A 17,271-nucleotide genomic window follows, 5' to 3' on the forward strand; every position below is an offset into this window, starting at 1 on the left:
ACAGCCCTCCCGGTTGGAGTATCCCTCCAGCCCTCTAGTTTTTCGTGAGAGCCTGAACTTCGGGCTAGAGTGACAGCACAGCGGGGAGGGCGTTTGCCTCGCACATGGCCCACCCGGGTTCGATTCCCAGCATCCCAGAGGGTCCCCTGAGCACCGCCAGGAGTGACCCAAAAAGGAAAAAAAAAAAAGAGCCTGAACTTCCTTAGTCTGTAGTCAAGTTACTCAAGGCCAGCAAGACAGCACCAAGGCCCGGGGGCTTGCCTGGCACGGTGGCCGTGTGCCACAGGACCACTGCAGCGGCGACCCACGAGCACCACCAGGTGTGTTCTCCAGAGGGGAGGAGCCCCAGGTGGGTTTCGGTTCCTGACCCTTCCTTCCCCGAGTGGTTCCGGGATGCCGCCGTGAAGCGCAGGGCTCAGGTCTCCGTTCTCCTCTGAAGTACCAACATTAGGGTGAAGTCTGGAGGGGCTGACAGAGGGGGGACACTGCAGGGCACTCGCTCCGCACAAGGCCGCCTGGCTCAATCCCCAGAACCTCAGGTAGTCCCAAACCCGGCCAGGAGTAAACCCTGACACCAAAGGGTGTGGTGCACGAGACACACACACACTCACATACACACACATCTCTTGAGTGCTTCAGCCGTGCAGTGGCCGGCACACACACACACACACACACACACACACACACACACACACACACACACACACACACACACACGTCGAGTGCTTCGGCCGTGCAGTGGCCGGTACACACAAACACACACACACACACACACACACACACACACGTCTTGAGTGCTTCGGCCGTGCAGTGGCTGGTACACACACACACACACACACACACACGTCTTGAGTGCTTCGGCCGTGCAGTGGCTGGTACACACACACACACACACACGTCTTGAGTGCTTCAGCCGACGCGCACACGCACGCGCGCGCACACACACACACACACAGAGCGGTGTGAGAGGGACCCAACACACGCGTGCCAGAGGCTGCCATGCAGAGTGCGGGTTCTGTTCCCCACGAAGAACACGGGCGAGCTGCAAGATGCAGCGTGTCCCGGCCCCTCGAGGGCTTTCAGGAGTACCGCACAGACCTCACTGCGCCACCGCGTTTCCCGTCCTGAACCGCACAGCGAGAAGCGCTTCAGCAGCCCAGTCGGAACGGAGCGGCCTGGAGCGCGCCTCTCGCTCCCACGCCCCGGGCCTGCTCGTCCCGGCCCCGCGGGGCAGCGGCAGGAGAGAACCGGGAGGAACCCAGGCGGGAGTGACAGAACGCATTCGAGATGAAATGCGGTGGGAAAAAAAGGAACAGATGCTAAAGTTTTTGAAAAGTTTAATGGAGCCAATAAGGCATATAAATCACGTTCTGGCAGACATGAAGACCTGCTTTGCTCTTACCAAAGAAAATGGCACGTTTTATCAAATTTGACAATCGCGTTCAAGGGTACTGAGGTTATGCTCAGAGCACCAGCCGAAACGAAACCAAGAGGAAGAATGTTACTCAACTCGGAGAAAGGAACTAGAACCAAGGCGTAGAGGGGCGGCTAAGAGGCGTTCCTCGGTCTCGACTCCTGGGCCAGCTGGGAGCTGCGCTTCCCACCGCCAAGCCCCGACTCCAAATTTAAATTTACAGTGACGTGGAAAACAAGCCTAGCCTCAAAGGCGAAGTTTCCCGGGATATTCCAGAAGGAAGCTGCAAAGTATTCATAATACACAGGCTGTCTGTTTCGGACGGCTATAATTTTTCCTGCTATTATATTCAAACCAAGAAACTGATCCGCTCTTGCAAAAATTTAGAAATATCTTTCATTGCTAGATTTAGTATGGAACTGGCTTTTTAAATAAGGGCTCTATCTATAATGGATACAGAACTTCAGTTCACACGTTTCTAACATTCCGTTCACACCCCCACCCTGTCCGTGAGTGTTAAGATGAACTCAGCCAAGTTTCTTCACAGAAAGGTATTATTAAATGAATGGCGGAAGAAATCGCAAACTTAACAAAGTGCTGTAATTACTGGAAAAAACCCTTACACTGATTTGCAATGGCCTTTTAAAAAACAGGAAATAACTGATACTGGACTACAAGTTTGCAAGGAAACATTTTTCACTGTCCTACTGGATATAGAATATGATAAATTACAGTACCTGGCAGGCTGACATCAGTTTATCTAAAAAAGACTATCATTGAGTTTGAGATAGTAAAAATGAAGGTGAAACATGCTCTAAAACATTGTAGCTACTACAAGAGGTCTTATATTTACTCAAAAGAAGACTCTATTGAGAACTTTTATTTAGGTCTACCTAAAATCTAGAGAACCTCCATGCGGCTCCGTCTTTCCCAGAGTGCGCTTCGGGGGAGGGGCGGGGAAGTGGGTTTTGCGATGGATGCATCACCCCGGCAGGAGATCAAAAGACCCTCTTCTCCCTCCCGTTCCGGAGGAAACTGCATGAAGCGGGGCCCCTGGGGGTACTGGGGAAACAGGATCTGAAAGGCTCCAGTGCCCACCACCCTCCCACCAGCCCCCTCTCCCTCCTCGCTGCCCCTGGGCCCAAAGGGAAGTCCGCATACGCGCCTGCATCTACCACCAGGTGACCTCCCTGCAGCGGAGCAGCATGGGTCGAAGACGTGAGTCTCTCGGGCCTACAGGGATTCCCGGGGCCGCTTCAGAGTATCTGCTAACTTTTTAGAGCACTGACACACACACAGTGAATCCGACAGAGTTCCGTGTACTGACTCCACAGCGTGAGTTGCATGACCATCATAGCACCTCTTGACATCACAATCGCCAGCAGGAGGAACCGCCTGGGAACCTAGACACAGGGACAGCGGAGTGACCGGGACCCGGGCGTGCGCGGCAGCGCTGCGCCAGATGGAGCCTGCAGAGTTGATGGGGAAGCCGAATCGTGGGTCTGAGACAATGTTTAGATACCTGGCAATACTGTTGAAGCAAAATACTCAACACAGCAGGAAATGGACCAAAAAAAAAAAAAAAAAAAGGAAAAAAAGGGGAGAGGGGGGAAAAAAAAAAGCGCGTTTCTATAACCAAATAAACATCTGATATTTCCTTTCCCTTTGAGAATAAATACAGTTAAGGTCACTTTTTAGCCTTGGAACGGATATATGTTTGCCTATGATGATCTTGCTAACGACACTACACGAGATCTGATGTCCTCTGCTAGGGTTAGAGTTTAAGAAAGCCAGCGTCTATAAGAGGCATCCACTGCCAATACCTAGGACCTCCTCGGGTGGCCGCCACTAGAGAATTCGCGTGTCTCAAACAGTGAACGGGGAAGATGGCCTCGTGTTTCCTTTGCAATAATAGTATATGTTGAGGATCAAGTGGCTTTCAAGCAGCATGGTGGGGGTGCGAATGTCTGCAGTTTAGATCATTCTGTTGCGTTTATGGGTTGGTGAGTCTGTAACGACATCCCCACACTGGGCTGAGGTACGCTTTCTAGTTCCACCATTGTCCAAGTGGAGTGCCATTTCTTCTGATATGAAAGTGTTCAAATCGACATCATGGAGTCCATTTCTCCTTCGACTAGCATTCGATCCACTGCTTACATGGGTAGGAGAGCCCGGGGTGCTCGAACGCACGCTTATACTAGCCATTGCACCACTAAGACCTAGGAAGAAGAAAACAGGGTTTAGAGTTGCTCGATTAGTGAACCCTCTTGAAAGCAACCCACTTTACTTGCAATGATGTCACCGCGTCAAAGGGCACTGGCCTGCTTGCTCTGGAAGGGATCACCGGGGAGCGCTGAAGTTTGCTTTGGGACAGTGGAGTCATCTGACTCTGACGTGACGTGCCACTGATCGCACCACCGATGTTAACAACCCTGGTAATTACCAATTATTGGCCACTCTCGCAGCGGCAAGCACCGTGCTAGTGTACAATGAACCAGGAGGGGCCACGCTTGTCTGAAGGACAATAAGCTGCAGCTGGGGGGCAGGTGGGCTCGGAGCACGGGACATTACTTTCTGGCTATCCAAAGCCGCCGTATTTCAGGCTCTCCTTTCTTGCAGGATTCTGGCAGGATCCCTGTGTTTGTGTATGCACACGGGGGAAGTAAGGACTCGTTCCCAGGCCCGATCTCACCATCCTGTAGATACGGTGACCTTGTGGTTTATCATCCCGGGCGGGACATACAGGTCACTGTTAAAAAGCGTGCCGCTCACCAAGCACAAAGCGTGTCAGCCAAGGCCTGTACTCTGTCCACAGCCTCCCTGAAGGACTGCCTGGCCAGTCCCATCGACAGTCCTCTGGGAGAGAGGACAGGGCACGGACTGGCCTGGCTGCTTTATTTGCAAGGATACAAGTGATTAATTCCAAAATAAACCCAACGTGTAAAAGCAACCTTTACTCCTTTGGCAGTTACGGGAGCAAATCTGTGCAATTAGATGTTGAGGGTTCATCTGTGAGAAGCAGAAGGGAAAACAAGAACACAAGAAAAGAAAAAAAAAAAAAAACACAAGAATAGAGCTGGATAAAAACTACTTAACCTCAGGGCCAGGTGAGGGCACTTCCCGTGTGGAGTTCCTGCTCGGACCCAGCACCACCAGGAGTAACAGGCAGGGGTGCAACAAAATTAAGAACAAAAAAGCAAAACCACCAACCGGAGGCCAGGTGATGGTGCCGTGGATAAGGCATCTGCCGTGCATGCGGGTAACCCGGGTTCAATCCCCAGCTATCAATATGGTCCCGAGCACTGCCAGGGGTGACCCACGGGCAGAGCCAGGAGTAAACCATGAGCACCATCGGGTGTGGCCCCCAAACAAAGACACACACACACACACACACACACACACTCCCTCTCACTGACAGCTGATTTCCCTAACACGCACACACACTCTCTCTCTCTCTCTCTCCCATTCACTAACAGCTGATTTCCCTATTAATTTCCCTTTAAGCTACTCTAGCCTCACAGACTCCTTCACTGACTAATTTACATAATACGAGGTAGGGGTAGGGGGACGCGTCCAATGAACAGAGCTTAGCCCTTACAAGCTTACATGGCGGTTTGGTCGGAGCCTATGCTTTGTCCCCCATAAACGTAATGTAGCTGAAAAAGGAGTCCTTCCTTTAGGAGACCTGCCACAAAAATCTACTGCACACTGACGCTCTCTCCTCAAAAAGTGCTGGCAACGCTCTCCATGCCTCTCGCTCAAACTCTCTACACCCCAAACTCAGGTGCCCATCAGCACTCCCTCCCTGTCTCCCTTAGGAAGGAAGATGCACCCTCCTTCCCCCAAAGGTGACCCCAGGAAACCTCTTCCGCTCTAAAGCTTCCTAAGATTGTACCCACTTTAAAATAGCAGGGGCGGGGCCGGAGCGATAGCACAGCGGGTAGGGCGTTTGCCTTGCACGCGGCCGACCCGGGTTTGATCTCTGGCATCCCATATGGTCCCCCAAGCACTGCCAGGAGTAATTCCTGAGTGCAGAGCCAGGAGTAACCCCTGAGCATCGCTGGGTGTGACCTAAAAAGCAAAAAAAAATAAAAAAAAAATAATAAAATAGCAGGGGCTAGGGAGACAGCACCGAGGCGAGGTGGGGGCCTTGCACGGAGCGGCCCGGCTTCTGTCCCCGGCACCCCCTATGGTCCGGGAGCCCCACCAGGGTGTGAGCCCTGAGCACAGGCAGGCGTGGCTCTCAAAGAAAGGGAAATGGAAGACTGAAAGCACTAATCCTACTTACTGTATCAGCCACCTTACTTGACAATTCTCAAAATAGCTCTACGGCATCTGTTCCAGCTCCATTTTTCAGTTGAGAAGGTCAGAAGGTCGAACAAGTCACCAAGGTGACCCGGCTAAGCAAGCAAGAGCCCAGCGAGACCCATGCCCGCTCGAGCCCCTGCTTCTGTTCTCTGCTCTGGCTGCAGGGTCTGGGGCCTGGTCTCCCTGAACTCTGGCCCCTCCGGCCCCGGCTATCAGATGACCGGCAGTCCCTGGAGAAGGCGGCCCTGCCAACACCTGCTGGGTGGGTGCCCCCCCCCCCCCCGCCTCCCCCAGCCGCCTCTCTGCTCGGGCCTCTCGCTGGCTCTCCTCCCTCCTGCCTGAAATACCCCGCCCCGCCCTGCGCCAGCCCTTTCTCCTCTGTGGCCTCCAAGGCTTCTCTCCTGCCCATTAACAGGTCGGGGTCACCTCAGGTGACAGCCTTTCATCTGATACCTTTTTCCAAATTGGTGCCGCAGGCAGTCTCTGCTCCTGAGGTTCAAGGGTGCCCGCAGATTTCTAAGTGCAAGCGCCTGCGGGCTGGTCAACCCCACTGGCAGGAAGCAGAACTGCACAGCCCTATCGAATTCTCCAGAATTAAACGTAACCGGCTCAGAGGGAAGAAGTAGCTCGGGCTGATTTTACGGAGCCCAGCAAGTGGCCCGTCACTCCCTACAGACCGTGTCTTCTCCGCTCTAATGGCTGCAACGTGGTTTCAGAACAAGAGATAAAACCTCAACGCCCTGTCCCTCATTGTGAATCCACTGAAATCGCAAAAAAATAAAATAAAATAAAATAAACAACTTAGCAATTTCAGAGGATTTTTGTATTTCCTCTCCAAAATCAGGAAATAAACTCAGGGGACTGTTGCTTCACTCTGCCATCAAAGTTAGATGAGTATTTCCAAATTTTTAACATTTTTTTAAAAGTTCTCCATTAAAACTGCAAGCTCCTTGGCGATGAGAGGAATGCTTTCTTTTCTAGTATCAAAGCATTAAAAGTCCTACTTTCAGAGCCACAGCAAGAGTGCGGGTGGGTGTGGCCCCCGACCCCACCAGGAGCGATCCCTGAGCAGAGTCAGGAGTAAGTCCTGAGCAGGCTGGGTGTGATCCAAAAACAAAACTAAGAAAAAGAATAACTACTACTTTAAACATTAACCTTTCCAAACCTGTTTTCTAATTCAGGAGCTTCTAGGGCCATTTTACTGCAAAATCTGGGCCTGGAGCAATGAACTGGATTACTCAAGATCTTTCTTACCCACCTGAAACCAGAAAGAACTCAACACCCACCCAGGTCCCTCCTTCGAGCACAGGGGTCAGCTGCAGCCAGTGACAGGTGTGTCACAGGCGGGCTCAGACTCCCAGCTGAAGCCTTTCCCACCGCTCCAACTGCCCTTCTCCGAGAGCACACAAACACCAATTCTGCCCACTGGAAATTACACAATAACTTCAGGAAACCCACCAGCTTTTTGCTGGATGTATGGCCTAGGGTTCAGTTTGACAACTAAAAATAGTTGCAACATTACCTATTTTTTTTTTATCTAACACTCAAATGAAAATCTTTTAAGGTTTTATTCTAATTTTCCTCCAAAAGACTCCCAAGTGTCAAAAAGAAAAATTTGAGATTAACAACCAAAAACTGTATTTTAAACAGCCCAAATTTTATTTTATAAACCAGTAACAGCCACTAAAAGATGCTTCAGAAAACCTTAGCTAAGCCACATAAACAATTAGGCCTATACAAGTACAGAGAATCTAAACATGCTTCAAAACTAAAAACTTCGCTGTACAGCCTGAAGGCATACAACTTAATTTCTACCAAAAACACACTCTTTCAAAAGGACTATGGAAACATCAATTGACAAAAGTAGAACAAAGTGATGTTCATTAGACAAAGTCTCAGTTGCTTAATACAAGATAAAAAGCAGCTTCAAAGTTTCTGAGTCCATTTTAAGTGATTAGTGCGGGAGGGGGTGGGGAGAGGAGAGGAAGATTAGGATGCTTTTATCCTACTTTGAAAAAAAAGCTCCCACCGGAGCTGAAACAAAGTTACAGCGCAGGTTGTAGGAATTTCAGTTACATGGCAAATTGTTAGAAGTAGCGCGTGACTACTGTGTGGATACCAAGTGAGTGCTCAGGACACTAAGGAAAATCCTGTTTCCACAATTAATTACATGTCACTCGTCTCCTGGCACATCACTAGCACACATGAACGCACGGGGCGAGCCAGTGCAAAGCCCAGGGCACCTCCCCTCCTCGGCAGTGCCCGCACCCGCCTCCCCACAGTAAGCATGCGGAGGGCGGAGGGCGGAGGGCAGAGGGCATAGGGTAGGTCAGGGCGGGGCAGGGCGAGACTAGCAGCACTGTCACCTGTTCCAGAGAGGACCTGAAATCCTCACCTCTCCACCCAAAGGAGCCATCAGCATCCTGACCCCGCTAAGGAACTGCGCTCCGCACTTCCAAGGCAGCGCCTACTCAGCCTCCCTCTTGGCAGGAAGGGCCTCTGGGGTTGGAAGGAGCAAGCTGGGGTGTGGAAATGCGTGCTTAAATGTACTGAGGGAGGAGGAGTTCGATTACTGAAAATCCAAGAAACTCTCCGGGAAGATTTTGGCAATTTTAAGTAGATAAGCACTCCCCACCCCGATCTGTAAATTGTAATGCTGAATTTTTATTGAAGTAAAGCACACTAAATAAAACCAATTACAAAGATACATGTGTCACACCAGGAAAACAGTTTTCAGTTATGCTGACAGCCCAAAATGTATTCCATTTCTCAAAGACAGTTTTAATGCCATGGGGAAAAATGCTCACGACGTTAAAATGAGAAAAAGCAAAATACAGTACCATATATGCAGTATGATCTCACTACGAAATAATTTTAATATTTATACATTCAAGAAAAGACTGGAAGTGCACCAAACATTTTAACTTCAGTTATCTCTGTATTAGTGGGATAACAAGATACTTAGATTAATCTGTTAATCTTAGTTATTTTTCCAAGAAAATAGTATTTACAAAGCTAGTAAAAAATATTGAATTCCCATGTTAAACTGCTTCATAACTACCAAGAGATTATTAAGTAAGCAAACTGTCCAGAGGCATGACTACATGGCCTCCTAACACAGCTCAGTTTAAAAAAAAAAAAAAAAAGTCCAACACAATTTTATAAAAACTGCAAAGTGAAGACAATATTGCATCATTTTTATCAATTTTTGTTTGAAAGTTTGAGTCAAGTACTATGTCCAGAAACTTCAGTAGCAGCTAGCAGCTAACATCTAACTTTACAGAAAAAAAAAAAAAAGTTTCTCATTTAAAATTTTAATGCCATCTTTTTTTTTTTTTTTTTTTTCTTTTTGGGTCACACCCAGCGATGCTCAGGGGTTACTCCTGGCTTTGCACTCAGGAACTACTCCTGGCGGTGCTTGGGGGACCATATGGGATGCCGGGGATCGAACCCGGGTCGGCCGCGTGCAAGGCAAACGCCCTACCCGCTGTGCTATCGCTCCGGCCCCTTAATGCCATCTTAATTGCATTAACTGTTCTTATTCTCTGGTGGATTTGAACAAAGACTATAATGGAGAAATTCCAGACTTCGGAGAAGTTTAATTAAAGAGGGATTCTTTGAAATCATCCATTTTAAGCAATTAAGAGATGTGATCGCCTTGGTGCATTAATCTCTTGCATTTCCATTTCCACGTTAAGTTTTAACATTTTACTGTAAAATCGCTATGAACAATTCTGGCACTTCAGAAGATGCAGGCTGGCAGCATTCAGACTGTGCTCGAACCCCCGCCCCAGGCCCGTGCTGAGTGAGCAAGGAGGTAAGGGGTCGGCAGAGCCAAGGGACAGGAACCCCTGCAAGTCAGATGCGATTAGTCCTCTGAAAGAAAAGCTTCGAAGTCTCTTTGTACAACCCAATTCAAAGAAGTACATGACCTAAATACCTGCTAGCCATCAAAATCTTGTTTCTAAGTATTGGGCTGCTACGGTAAGAGACTGACGGAAGAGCAGAGCGCGAGAACCAAGCACAAACCCTTCATTCTCCTGCCTCGCTCTACTAGATCTCATCGCTCGCCAAAGGGACCGGGAAGATCTGTCCTCCCGAAAACTTGGTGATTTTCTCAGGCACCATCTCCCCCATGTGGGCCAAGGAATATTTAAAAACTATACAAACACCACAAAAACTAAGCTCAGAGGGAAAAGCATCTAATTTGGATTAGGCTGCCTAGAATCACAGTTTTCCAGAAACTCAGAAATCAGTTTTTTGGGTTGACACATTAGTCAAACAAAATTAGGGTTTGCCTTAGATGGGTTGGTTTTTTTCCTAGGTGAAAATTCCTCTCTGATTTTGTACTTCTAAAATAGAAAGACGGTCCTCTGTGTGCATCCGGACGGAGAATCCTGGGAACTTCACGAGGACCGCGCCATAACCAAGGAGAAACCGATCGTGGAGCAAAACCCCAAGCTGCCTCAGCCTGATCCGGCCTGCATTTCCGCACTCCTGCCACCATCCCTTCGACTAGAAACTCCTCACAGCCACTTGGTTCAGCTTTGTGTCACTTCCCCTCCCCCCAGAGTGCTTTGGGACTTGCCCCCTTCAGCACCAAGGATCCCGAATGACAAGAGAGGTATTTTCTCTACAGTGACCCACTGCACCCTCAAGGATTCTAATTACCCAATTAGAGCTCTCCAGGCCACATCCACAAACTGTTTCAAACCACCACAAAAGGCTTTAAATTCCGACACTGAAGAGCTGCTTCCACCACTCCTGCTCAATGACTTATCTTTAAAAGAAGAAAGAAAAAAGAGCAAAAAAAGGAGGTGGGGAGGGGCGGGGAAGGGCCTGAGTGATGACACAGTGAGCAGGGCGCTCGCCTTGCAAGCAGATGACCTGGATTCCATCCCCGCTGCCCCATAAGGTCACCGGGGCCGGCCAGGAGTGACCCCCAAGTAGTTAGGATTAAGCCCAGGACACCGCTGAGTGTGGCCCAAAAACTGGGGGGAGGGGGGAATTTAATGAAAAGGAAAAAAAAAAAACCCTCTTAAAACTATCTGGGGGTTAGGGGTATACAACAGAAATGGTTCAATCCAGGGCATCCCGTATGGTCCCCTAAGCCCTGCCAGGTGTAATTCCTGAATGCAGAGCCAGGAGTAAGCCCTGACCACCGCCAGGTGTGGCCCCAGAACAAAAAATCCTATCACATTCAAGGTCAGACGGCTTGTGTTTACCTAATTTCCTTTTAGAATCTGGACACAGGAATGCAGACCCAAGCCTCTTGCTTGAACATAAAAATTAAAACTGGACAAAGTGTATCTTAAGTCAAATACCAACGGCATCAACAGCTGGCATCGGAGTCTACATCAGATCCTGCTGGAATTTTTAATTAATTACAGTCGATGAATTTTACAGAGACAATCCGGGCATGTGGCAAACCTCTCAGTGGTGTCAAAAATGTCATCAAAATAGGACCGGGGAAGGAGTTTGTCTTACATGTGGCAAGACCCACGTGAGATCCCTGGAACCCCACAGGGCCCCCCAAGCCCTGCCAGGAGTGATTCCTGAGAACAGAGGAACAGCGCCAGGAGTACTAGTTTGCAATAAATGAAATAAAGTTTCTCCTCCTCCGAGGGGAAACTGAAAAGGCCTGCAAAGGCAGGAAGGGCCCGGAGGCAGGCCGGGAGAGCATGCAACAGTGGGCTAGACACGGGCAACCATATTGAGGTAGGGCTGTTTGTTCCTCTGTTAACAAAGCAACTTCCGAGTAAGTCGCCTTTCACGAAGAAGACCGCCTCAAGAAGTCCTCATCTTGCCCCCAAAATAGAGGGGCTGCAGCAGTGAGGCAGAAACAGCAGCTCACGACACAGACTCACGGGTGGGGAAAACTCCTGTGCTGAAGTGGGAAGTGGCGCAGTGGCCGCTCTCATCAGACCTGAGGATCCATTCTACTACTGCTCTGTTCAATCAGAGCCGAAGACGCCTTTGTTAAAACGATCCAAGCTAAGGCCCGTCGTCTAAAGGACTGGGTGGGAGCATTCGAACTGGGATACATGACACCGAGTTAACACCAAACTACAAGCTCTTCCCCAGGCCCAGCGACGCCCATGTGAGCAGTGACCTGCAAGTGCCCGTTCCTTCTCCCTGATCTCAGGTACCTGGGGGTCTACAATCTGCCCCAAGGTGCCCTGCTCCCACTGGGCTGTGGCCCTCTACTAACAGGACACTCAACCTGGGGTACTCAAACCACCTCCTAACACCAGGTTCTTGGATAGGTTCAGTTCAAGTCAGAAATCTTTTGTTTTGTTCTTTTTTTTTTTTTTTTTTTGCTTTTTGGGTCACACCCGGCGACACTCAGGGGTTACTCCTGGCGGTGCTCAGGGGACCGTCTGGGAATTGAACCTGGTCAGCCGGGTGCAAGACAAACGCCCTCCCTGCTGTGCTATTGCTCCAGCCCCTCAAGTCAGAAGTCTTCAGGCAAGGCCCTGCCCTAATGCAGCCCCGGCCCCAACAGGGTGTTGTTCAGGCACACGAAGAGCAGAGAGAAACAGTAGAGTAACTCTTAGAAAGCTCCAGGAGGGGCTGGCGCACTAGTACAGGGGAGGACGCCTGCCTTGCGTGCTGGCATGAGGCCCACCTGGGTTTAATCCCGGGCATCTCCTCTGCTCCCGGAGCCGCCAGGAGTGATCCCTGCGCACAGAACCGGGAGGAACCGCTGAGCAAGGCTGGGTGGGTGCAAACAGCTCAGGGAGGGAAGCAACACTGAACAGCAAGGCCCGAGAGTTCCTAGTAGAGCTCTTGGCCCTACAGCCCCAGGAAAACCAAACTCTTTCCTTCTTTTTGGTTTCTGGGCTCGGCCTGGCTCTGCGCTCAGGGACCACTCCTGGTGGTGCTCAGAGGACCACGTGCAACGCTGGGCACTGAACCCCAGTTGGCCCTGTACAAGGTTAAGCGCCTTAACCCTTGGATGATTTTTCCAGACCAAAGGCTATTTTTCAATGAAAAGATTTCTTTCCCTGTCTTAGATAGACTGTTGAATGGGTCAACTCAGAACCGGAAGGGAAGAGCAGCAAGTTATTACAAGAGCCCGAGTCCCACCTGTCAGGGAACCTTTCCTGAATCCATGGCAGCCGGTGGCGGCCGGTCTTATGAAATGTCTCTCTGACCCCAGAGCCTCTTACACACACAGTGTTCGTGACATTGAAATAAACTATCCACTTGCTTATGTGTTGGCCTCAACAGAACAAGAAGTCTTCTACTCGCTTACATACTCCCAGAGATTGGCCAGAATCTGATTTTACAGACACACCACACACACACACACAAACACACACCCCCACCCTCATCTGTTGAGTTGCTCCAGAGGAGACACACATCTACTGCCACTGGGTGAGTTCACTTTGAAACTCTAAGACAAAGGCCTTTGGGACAGCCTGATAGAACAGCCTGAGGCCAACACCCTTCGAAAAGCTGAGTCAGTGAATCTGCGAAAAGCCAGAGGAGTCCGGTCAGTGAATCTGCGAAAAGCCAGAGGAGTCCGAGTAAGAGAAGCAAAGCACTCTCAAAGAAAAAGCATGACTAGCAGAGGGAGACTCGGAAAGGTAGACAGAACCACAAATGGTTCCGATGACTAGACGACTACCGGTGTAACTGAAGAAGTCTCTTGCCATCAAAACATCAGTTATTAATTCAGTTCTTAGGACTTAAAAAAAGACTTAAGGACTAACAAGAACAGAATTCAACTGAGCACATGCTTCTGTGTGTCTGTGATTTTGTGGTAAGTGCAACAGTCAGATGACTAACCTATGGTACAGAAAATGAGCAATCTATGCAGGGAGCAAGTATCAAACAAAACGCTGGGTCCTGCTCATTAAGCCTCCGTAATCACGGGCAGTTCTGACCCCGGTGTGTGCTTATTAAAGTCTCCGGCTAGAGGGACGGGCTTCTCTTACTCATTATCACACCTCGCCTGCCCGCAACAAATCATCAAGTATCTCGTGTCTGTCATTTTTCGGCAAATAAAGCACATCTTTTAGGTGTATTTTCAGAGCTTACGGTGCAGGTGAGCATTTATTCAAAGAGCTGATAAAATGCTGCAATGGGAACTGTCCTCCATGAAAGGTAAGGAGGGCTGTGAAAAATCAATTAACACAACCTCCCTCATTCCTTGGCCTAATTCTCTGCACTCCAGAATTTCATAAATTTAAAATCTCCTGTGTAGAATTCCAAGAACTTAAATTTGACTTGACTTATATTCTACAGATCATAGATCTGGCTAAGCAAACTGTATGTAAAACTGGACTTTGCAAAGTTAGCTACCCTAAAAAGCTATTCCCAAATACTTTTTCTTTTTGTGTTTTGGAAACACCCAGAGGCGTTCAGGGCTTACTCCAGGCTCTGCACTCAGAGATCACTCCTGGTAGTGCTGGGGGACCGATCACAGGCGGTGCCAGGGATTGAACCCAGGTCAGCCACAAGCAAGGCAAATGCCCTACCCACAGTGTATCACAGTCCCCAGATACATTTTAAAAGGGCATCTGAACAGTTTCACTTCTATATCACATATTCAATAGAGCCAACTGTAAGGACAACTGGTTGCAAAAAGTCGTTAAAGTCCATTTTAGTCAGATCAACACTGCCCTATTAAGTAGCACACAGTTCATTTTAAATGATCAAATCAGATGAGTGTTCTTCTCCCAATTCCCTCAGCTTCTCCACAAACAAAAAGAAACAAACCCTGTATAAGAGTTTTCCAAGTACTTTTACTAAGAGAAGGAAGGTTCCTGTAACTTCACCATACCTTCAATTTCAGGAATTTAGTGTGTAAACCCTAGAAATGAGTACACTGAGTCTCCAATAGATTCTAAAATTATTGCTACTTTAAGTTTATTGAAGGGAAGGACGACTTTGCTAACAGAGCTGTGTAAGTAAACTTTTTCAAACCCTTTCTTAAACTAAATCAAAAATTACAAAGTCTCTTCCTAGAAACTCATAAGGTATGAAAAATAACAAATCATGTTAAACAAATTCAGTTTAGCAAATGTAACAAAATTGGAGCATAGAAAAGCTGTTGGAGGGGAGCTGGCTTAGGCTTTTTTACAATGTATACAACTACATTACTGAGAGTGCCTTTCGTGTTTCTTAAATCTCCTAGGATGAAGGACATAACATAGAAAAGACAGTGGAGCAAGAAGTCTGGAATGAATCATAAACCCACAGTATAAAGGAAGAAACTCAGGGTGTTTAAAGGAGACAGCCATACCGGCTATCATGCACTAAGAACCTGACAAACTGTACACTTCTATTTTTCCAGAAGATGTGAAACTCGTTAATTACAAATTAAAGTACTACATCCATCCATATCGTCATGAACTTTCCTGCAGCAGATGTTTCTTCCCCCACCTATCCAAAAACACTCACAGTGTGTGTGTTTGTGTGGGGGTGTGGGGGTGTGTTTGCAGTTTGCAGTGAGTACAGTGGATAGGGCCTTGTAATAGCCAGCATAGGCTCAACCCTGATCACCCGATATGGTTCCCCAAAACCCCACCAGGAGTGATCCGGTAGCTCAGAGCCAGGAGAAAGCCCTGAGCACCACCAGGTGTGACCCCAGAAATTTAAAAAACACAATGAAATGAAATACCAGTGGCTGTAGTTAGCTCTTGATCCTGCCTTTTGTGTTCTTTGGTTTTGTTTTTTGGCTTTTTGGGTCACGCCCAGCACTGCTCATGAGTTACTCCGGGTTCTACACCGCCTACGCTCGGGAGTTACTCTTGGCAATGCCTGCACTATCACTGCGGCCCTGGGCCTGCCTTTTAAGAAAAACTAAAGAGCCCAGTTTTGTCCAGCCTCACTGTTCTCACGGTGGTTCTCAGTATCAAGATCTGACAAGAAGCGTTCACTTCAATGATACAAAAGCCCTTTCTGTCTCATTATTTTAGTTTTAAAACCCCAGACTAGGGCCCGAAACAGGCTGACAGGACTGCTGACCTAAGTCACTAACCCTACTTCCATCTGCTTAGTCATCTGCACAGCCCGCACCCTCCAGCCTTATTTTCAGCCGGGTCTAGACCAACCAGCCGCGCACTGACTCACTCCATCGGCCAGGCTGCTCGGGAATCACTAGGGTCGCTCTTTTGGGCAGGTCTTGCCTGGGGGTGGGCGAGAAGCCTGTTCTCCGGCCGCCCTGACCAGCGAAGAGAGGGGCTCAGAGACACAGGCTAAGCCAGGCTGACTGCTCTCCGGCCGCCCGCTCCCCGGGCACTCTCAGATGAACCGAGGGCCCCGAGCTGAGTCCCGTAGAAGAACCAGCCTTAATCACCAGCCCAACTAGGCTCTCAGGCGATCGGAGTGTAACAATTAAGACAGATCCTCCTCTTTGACTCAGAGAAAATAAGAAAACACATAAAGTGTAAAGCAAATTCGTATGTTGCAAAAGGTTGTGTTATGTGGTAACACCAATTAGCTCCGCTACCGCTCCGGAAGCATCTTTTAGAATCGGCTGGCCGGCATTCCAGCTGCCCCCGAGGCTCTCAGCTAACGTTCTATCTGGACATGTCTAGATCAAGCGTCACTGCTGCCATAGACACAAAGCAAACAATGCATCTGGACCTCGAGCTAAACGTGAAAATGGGCCCACGGGCACACCCTTAACCATTTTGCCAAAGAAATGTTTAAACGGCTTTACCATGCAGAGCTATGGCTTCCCGGAAGGGTTGCAAATCAGTCTCTACAGATGAGCTAGTTTCCGTTGAAGTAGCTCTGTTAGGGGACACTACAGTCAGTCTTGGGGGAGCTCTAGAGTTTCGTGGTGGAGGAACTTTTCCACACAGGAAGCTGATCAAATCTTCTCTGCGAATAGTTCTTCTGCGCTTTTTAACCCAAGCCAACACATCCTTATTGCGTCGCTGATAGCCAATCTGAATTCCAATATCAAAACTCCGCTGATGCGTATCCACGCTTTCTGTTAGGGGAAAAAAAGACAACAAGCAATCAGCAGTCATCTAGAGAAAACAGATTTACAAGTTACCTGAAATGAGTATCGTGAAGCCTAGAGGTTCTCTAGGCCTACCACTGTATCTATTAAAGAGCACCGGATTTCACAGTTAAGTTCAACGCATCGTAGTCCCAGAACCTCTGCCGTTTTTTAAGGGGGGGGGAGCGGAGAGATAAGACAGCGCAGCAAGAAAGGTGCCCGCCAGTGGGCAGCTGGCCTGAATTCAATCCCTGGCACTGCCCCTTTCCCAAATCCCACCAAGAGGGATTCCTGAGCACAGTTGGGTGTGGCCCAGTTCCCCACTCCTCCCCCCACCCAACACACACGCGCGCACGTGCGTCCATGGTTCCTTGGGTATTTTGGGGGGGTTTGTTTAGGGCAGAGTCATAGCCAGCACTGCACAGGAGACCATATGCTTGCTGGGGACAGAATTCGGATCTTCTATGTAGAAAACATGCAGCCCACCCACCGCTCTCCAGTCCAGGCCTACTGTTAATTCAATCACTATTGTTAAATGTTATTCAAAAAAAAAAAAAAAAACTTACTATACCTTATCTGTTAGCTT

At 48.8% G+C, this 17,271-nt stretch overlaps 1 protein-coding gene across 1 annotated transcript in view; it reads right to left on the minus strand.

Moving 5' to 3' along the window:
• Positions 1-1,320: 1,320 nt before the first annotated feature.
• HAPSTR1 (HUWE1 associated protein modifying stress responses) overlaps positions 1,321-17,271 on the minus strand; it is a 28,771-nt gene continuing 12,820 nt past the window's right edge. The window contains exons 3-4 of the mRNA XM_055134064.1: positions 16,398-16,673; positions 1,321-3,633 (exon numbers count right to left, since the gene is read on the minus strand). Coding sequence (XP_054990039.1) covers positions 3,389-3,633; positions 16,398-16,673 — 521 coding nt within the window. The 3' untranslated portion in view covers positions 1,321-3,388. The remainder of the gene's footprint in view (positions 3,634-16,397; positions 16,674-17,271) is intronic.

The sequence above is a fragment of the Sorex araneus genome, chromosome 4, assembly GCF_027595985.1.
Source record: "Sorex araneus isolate mSorAra2 chromosome 4, mSorAra2.pri, whole genome shotgun sequence".
In the NCBI taxonomy this organism is placed as follows: domain Eukaryota; kingdom Metazoa; phylum Chordata; class Mammalia; order Eulipotyphla; family Soricidae; genus Sorex; species Sorex araneus.